At 57.2% G+C, this 6,886-nt stretch overlaps 1 protein-coding gene across 1 annotated transcript in view; it reads left to right on the forward strand.

The window, feature by feature from the left end:
- Positions 1 to 5,642: 5,642 nt before the first annotated feature.
- LOC128267727 (midnolin homolog) overlaps positions 5,643 to 6,886 on the forward strand; it is a 2,353-nt gene continuing 1,109 nt past the window's right edge. The window contains exon 1 of the mRNA XM_053004617.1: positions 5,643 to 6,886. This exon is cut by the window's right edge and continues 669 nt beyond it. Within this exon, the coding sequence (XP_052860577.1) occupies positions 5,643 to 6,886 (1,244 nt within the window).

Consider the following 6,886-nt stretch of genomic DNA (forward strand, 5'->3'; position numbering starts at 1 on the left):
ATGGCGGAGATAAAATGACGCAAACGGTGTCGTGTGGCTTGCGCCCTTCCGGAATCGATTAAAGGGTCGCAAAGCTCGTTCCACCCGAAATAGGCCACCAAATGTTGCCACCGGAAAGGCACATTCTACTTACCTCCCGGTTATCATGTTAATCAGTATGTACACATTCCCCCGGATTCACCTACGGCCAAACAGGATGCGGTCGAAAGGGGACCGGGTGTGTGGAACACAAATGCCTTTCTGTGGGAACCCAAATTCCCATCGCCAAACCCAACGCAAGCATTCTTGACCCAAACATCCGGTTTTGGGGAACGTTTTTGAGCGACCTTCCGGACCGCGCAAAGGCCCATAAAATAATGGCCTCCAACGATTTACTGAACGGGGCAACACGAGGGCACGGTGTGCCGCCTCCGGGGACGGACTTTGGGATGCTGGCGAACAATTTGCATAGAGGCCAGGATTAGAACCGGATGCTGCCGCTCCACGGTTCGCTCGTATGTTGGAGTTAAAATAATGTTCCTCTAGGCTGCCCGTGGCATTTAGAAGAGAGGAGCAAAAAAACGGTGCGCGTACGGTGACCTCCGACTGGGCCGGGACGGGACTCGAAACAATTCTGAATTCACCCGCCAAGTGTTGTCCGCCCAAGAACCCCTAACAACAGGCCCACCGGTTCGGGCGCACCGTAATTTGCATGCATTAAAAGCGAGCATCTTGTTCGATGATGTTGCCATGCCGGTGGACCAGGGAGCATCGGCGTCGCGAACCAGTTTCCGGCCCCCGTACTCCGGTGTGCCCCATCCGGTGGCCAACGACACAGCGGGCAGCGGGCGAGCGTGAGCTGCAGTTGCATCATTAGCAATGCCCATCTTTAGAAAGTGCCTTCGCCGGGGCCACATAATGCTTCTCGACTTTTCCCATTTCAGTTTATGTTTCCCTCTCTATCGCTCTGCAGGCAGAACTGAAAGCTCTTCTATTATGATTTCGAGTTCGAGTTTCGATTTTCCTCTTTTTTATGCTCCCCCGACGAGCAGCATAGAACAGTCAAACGGCTGTCGATGCGGCATCGAAAAGAAGGACCCCATATGTGAAGGAACTTCGCCCGCCCGAAGAAAAACCTAACTAACGGACGGGGGAGAGTCCAAAATTAATGACCCCACGGACCCAGCTGGCTGAGGGGTGACTTGCCGACCGACCGACACGAGGCCCCTTCCATCAACGTCGCATGCAAACGAGATTTTCTCGTTTAAAAATTTAAAGCACCGATGGTGCAGATAACGCAGCATCTTCGTCCGTCGGGCCGCGTCCTAATGGACCGTCGCCGTCTCGTTCATCCGTTGCCACTACTTCCGGCGAGAGAGCTCCTAGTTTTTGTGCTGCCCAACCTACGGGCCTGACCTACGGGTTCTCGGGCAACCCATTTTGTCTGATTTTCGGTGCCAGAAAGTATACCTTAATCGAACGCAGCGCAGCGCAGGCTCCCAGGAAGGATCCGATCCGTGTTCCTGAAGTCGCCCGAGCGAACGGGGACGCCAGCAAGTTTTATTATTTATACACATGTACCGTTTGCATCGACGTCCGGGGTCCAGGGCGGCTCCCGATGGATGTGTCACCGGTGCAGAGCGGGCACTGCAAGCGGAAAAATTCATGAACGACGTACGTTATGCTTCGAAAGCTCGGGCTCGAGGAAGCGGCCGTTTCCGAAACATCCGATAGCATAAAAAGAGCATATTTGCACACTCGAAACGATCCCGGGCCGAGGCCGGTGACAATGGCGCACGGAATGCACACGGAGGAGCACATCCTGTTCGTTGAAGTGACCCCAGTCGGCCTCGAAACGAAGAAGCAGAAGGACAACTTTTTGGGCCACATTTTTTCGGTGCCCCTTTGAAGGTCCGTCCCATGCCTCGAGGGCCATTAAAAACGGCCATCGCTTCCGTTATGGGGCTCCCGCTCCCAAAAAGCGGTGATGAAAGGATTCTAGATCAACTTCGATTCTTCGATGCCGGAAGTTGATGAAAAACCTACGAATAGACAATTGATTTGGGCGCTCGGGGTGGTTTGGTCCCTTTTTAGGACCCCGGGACCCCCCCGTTTCAATTAAAGATTCGTGTTTCGTTTTCTTTTTTTGCCTATTACGAAGTGGAAACCCATGCTCCAGGGAAAATCAGTGCAAACTCTCCGACCAAGCACGAAAGGGGCCCTAATCCAGCGTTCATGGCCCCGTAAATTATGCGACAGATAAGAGAGTGGTGGTGGGACCGGCGACCAGGGCGACGCGCTTTAGTGTCTATAAAATCATCTCGAAATTGGCCCCTCCTGATGGGACACCACCTCATTAATGGCCTTCCGTGACCTTTTCCCCGGGTCGGGTGTGCGTGACGTGCAAAGTCAGATAATCCACCCGAAAAGGCAAGGCTCCGCTCCGGGACGGAGTTTTCGCCCGCTAAATTCGGGCGATAATCTTTCCGGGCGGTCGCCATTGGAAACTTTGACTCACAGACCCCGCCAGGTCTGTTTACGTGGCGCGCCCCGTTTTCCCGAAGATTTTCGTCGGGGAACAGAGAATGTTTGGAAACCCGGGTTGTAAAACAATTTGCCGATTCGCGTGGTGGGTACGCGCGGTATGAGGTGTTAATTTTATTCGCTTCCAAAACACAAAGGACGGGACCCTGAAGCGGCGCGGCGCACACTAATGGCGCCCAGGAACGCGACAACAAGACATAACCATAAAGATTCATTTCACTAGTCGCGCCCGCGAGAATCGTCCACCTTTCGCCCTTCCTTGGGGTGTGTATCAGATTAATTCCTAGCCTCCTATCGCTGTCGCTGTCCCTGGCCACCCCAAACATTCCCATTCCGGCCGACGGGCGGTGGCAATAAAAACGCCAGCCAGCTCTGCTTACCGCGTTGACGGCCGGGTTGTCATTTATTGCGTTTCTGGTGGCGGAATTTCTGGGACCATTTTGCCCACATTCTTTCGGCCGGCCCGTAACGAGGACATCACCCACCGGGCCGGGCCGGGGGGGGTTTCGGCTGATCGCGGCGCTACGCAGGCAAAACACGGCTCACGCCGGGGTAACCGAAGGACGATCCCCCGTAAATCAAAGCAGGAACTCCGCGGGCGTCGTCCCCGTCGTTTTATTTGCGCTGCTCCTTCTTTGGCCACCCTTCAATCCGGGCTACCGCATAGAGGCGAAGTTGATGAAGAACTTTTAATTACAGCCCATCCTGCCCGAGAGTCCTGCGCTGCGACCCGGAGTGTCATGTCGCGGAACACCCGGGCCCGGGCGCGTCAGGTGGGTATCCGTTGGGTTTCTTTAATTAGAATCCGGTCTCCGCTCGCACGACCACCCGAAAACCCGTTTCCCGTGCCGGCCGCGTCGGGCCGGGCCCAGGCGCGTGGTATTTGGGTTTTTTATCCTTTATTTTATTGTTCACTTGGATGCTACTTGTTTTGCTGCCGTGCCGTCCATTTCTTCGTTTGTAATTCGTTTTTACCCGCCCAGGACTCGCCCTGGTTACGTGCCCTGGTGGCTGGCCGGTTTGGCGGCGAACCGACTGACGGTAATTAATAATTATCATCATCATCATCATCATCGCACCAGCGGGCGACGCGTCGCAGTCGTCGCCATTTGTCGCGGATTCCTTCACGGCCCGCACGGGTCTTTGATGTGCTCGGACGACTGGGCACGTCAGAACGCCTTCGCCTTCATAACGCGCTCCGCCACGGACCGGTTCACCCGGATCACGGGCAGGATGATTCCTTGCGTGCGTGCGTGTGTGAGGAATTTTTTCTCGAGAATTTCGTATCACCTTCCTCTCTATCACACCTGCCTTCGGGCTGTGGCCCCGGCTTGCTGGTTTGCGGTTCGAATCAGAGCGACCCGCAAAACCGGAAGCTGCCCCCTCAGGGCCTCCGTCCTGCCCTGTGTCCTGTTTGAGGCAAACCACTTGACTTACTTGTACCGGCAGGATGGGGCAACAGAGAAAAAATCGTCTTTCTCTGCGTTCGCTTCTCGAGAGCCACCTGCTACCTGCTGCTGTTGGTATTAAAATGCTAAAGAAGTCGGCTTCCGGGTACGGCCAGGCACGGCCAGGGGCCCGGCTTAGGTGTTGCTCATTCAAAAAGCCACTCTTTACAGCATCCCTCCCCATCGCTTTCTTCTCGGTTCTACTGAGCCGGTGAGTTGTTGTTGGTCCACGAGGCTCTTTATCGTGTCGGGGTGTCGTTAATTTTTATTCATGAACAGTCCCGGCAGCGCCCGGACAACAGCCCCGGAGTGTCACCCGGTAAGCCACCGGTTTACCGAAACTTTATGGGTTTTAATGAACGAGCGCAGTTCTTAAGATGCTAACCGGGCTCCTCGTAAAACACATCCCGGCCGAGAGCCGAGCCAGGAGCTTTCGAGCGCAATAAGGGAACAGAGGGAATAAATCTGACGTTCGCCCGTGAGGATTAGTGCTCCAAGCGACCAACCAAGGGACCAACGGACCAAGGGACTTCCCGTGACAGTTGGCTTTAAACATATTTTTCATCCAAATCCACGCCCGGCGCCGGAGTTCCGTTTTAAGACAAATTTAAATGACGTGTGCGCCGTCATCACGTTTGACGCCGATGGGTGAAAACACGCGCCCAGAAACTCGGCCCCCGGGTGGCGGGTGGATTAATGGATGTGGGTCACAGCTCCACGCGGCGGCACGTGATACGCCGCACCTCCAGCCGCCCCACGAAAGAAATGGCGGCACTTTCTGTCGCTGTCCGACCACGGCGGCGGGGGTTTTTGTGTTTATTTTACCGAAATAATTAGGCAAACGCCTTCACCCGCACGCCCCGGTCTGGCCACTTGAGGTGGTGTGTGTGTACATTTTATGAAGCCGCGCTGCCACTCGACACTTTATGAAGTATAGAGGGTTTCACTCGCGTTGGGCGCTGAATTGCGTTAAACACTTGTCGCTCGGCTCGGGGGCTTTGAAGTCTCGCGTCGCTCTCTGGGCTTTGCGGCCACACCGAGGTTCATTACTAATGTAGACGCGTTTAACGCTGCGATTAAGGCGATGCCAAGGAATGAAGCGCGATTTTTCGATAAATTTAAGACCATCACATTCTTTTTTCGGACCATTTTCCGCAGACAACCCGTTGGCGATGTGTTGAGCCGTGATTCCCCTGGAACAGCAGCAAAACGACGACGACGACGACCCCACCGACGACGGCTCCGGTCCTGGCGGCAAAGACGGCGCTCAGCGGCGGCAACATCATCCTGCAACGGCGGCACCGTCGGGGGCCCTCGCCGTCCACGCACTCGGTCGAAAATGTGATAGACGCCTCGACGGCGGACGGACGGACCTCGATCGGGCAGCAGATAGCGAACTACTTTCTCCGCATCCGGCGCAGCCGCTCGTCGCACGCGGTCACCACCCAGCAGCAGCAGCAGCGTGACGGAAGCCGGAGTCGCACCAACGGCCTGCTGCCGCTCTCGATCAGCTGCGATCTGCGCTTCGGCCGCAAGGACGACACCACCAATAACAACAGTAGCAGCAGCCATCACGGCGGCGGTGACGGCGACGACGAGGACGTGACGGTAGGGGGCAGTGCGGCCGCATCAGCAGCCCAACCAAGCTCCAGCGGCGGCGGCGCCAACAATATGGCGGCCACGGACGGGCAGATCATTCTGGCGGCGTCACGGTTCGCGTCGGACAGCCCGCCGGCGTACCTGCGGGACTTTGCCAAGAGCAGCGAGCTGCCGGCGGTCGGCAAGATCGTGAAGGGCCAGTACTACAACCTGGGCGTGCCGACGCTCTCGAACCCGTCGCTGCAGAGCACGGCCCTGTTCCTGAACGCGGGCCGCAAGTACCAGATCCTGGCGCAGCCGGTCAAGATCAAGGAGGGCCGCAAGAACACGAACGTCGGCCCAAAGGTGCTGATCCCGGAGACGTACGCCGGGTACTTTGAGCTACTGAGCGAGGACGGCCGATCGACGCGGTGCATCGAGAGTGTGTTGGAGTTGTCGCGGCGGCGCAACTTCCGGGTGCTGGTGCGCGAGACGTTGCGCTGCAACCACAACAGCAAGTCGGTGCACGCGGGTGAAATACTGACCACGATCTCGGACAACGGGAAGCAGCTGCAGTGCCGGACGGCGAAGGACGAGATCGTCAACCTGCCATTGGAAGCCAAAGCCAAGTTCTCGCCGATCGCCAAGGAGGACAGCATCAGCGGCGTGCACACGGTGCGCAATCTGCTCCAGAAGCGGATGCCCGTCACGGTCCGGCTGGTGCACGGGGCGGCCCCGAAGGGCCTGAAGCAACCGTTCGTGCCGGAGCTGCGGCTGCTCGGGTGCATCGAGGTGGACCGAATATTTGCCCTGCCGCTGCAGAAGGACATGGACCTCATCTCGGTGCCACTGAACGCGAAGATCAAGATCCAGCGGGCCAAGAACATGGACCAGCTGGACCACTTCATCGAGTACTCGCGCTTCCTGGACAAGGCGCACCGGTTGCTGGTGGACGCGCGCGATCGCCTGCAGATCATCGATCTCAAGCTGACGGAGAAGGAGAAGAAGGACACCTCGAAGCTGGCCGGCGGGGCAAACGGGCGCAACAAGACGTCGCTCACGTCCGGGCTGACCGCGAACGGGTACGTGCTGAAGAAGAGCAACAGCTGTGATTCGAACCGCTACTCACCACCGATCGGTGGTGGCAGTGGTGGTGCCGGGGGAGGCACAGGAGGAGCCGCCAGTCCGAATGGGTCGATCGCGGACGAGTACGACGAGATCGATCAAATTTACGACTACGTGCGCGGGTTGGCACCGCTGCCGAAGAACCTGTACAAGTTCGAGGCGATCGAACCGATCGGCTCGTCCTCGCCGCCGACGGCCACCGCCACTACGAC

This window comes from Anopheles cruzii, chromosome 2 (assembly GCF_943734635.1).
Source record: "Anopheles cruzii chromosome 2, idAnoCruzAS_RS32_06, whole genome shotgun sequence".
Classification (NCBI taxonomy): Eukaryota; Metazoa; Arthropoda; class Insecta; order Diptera; family Culicidae; genus Anopheles; species Anopheles cruzii.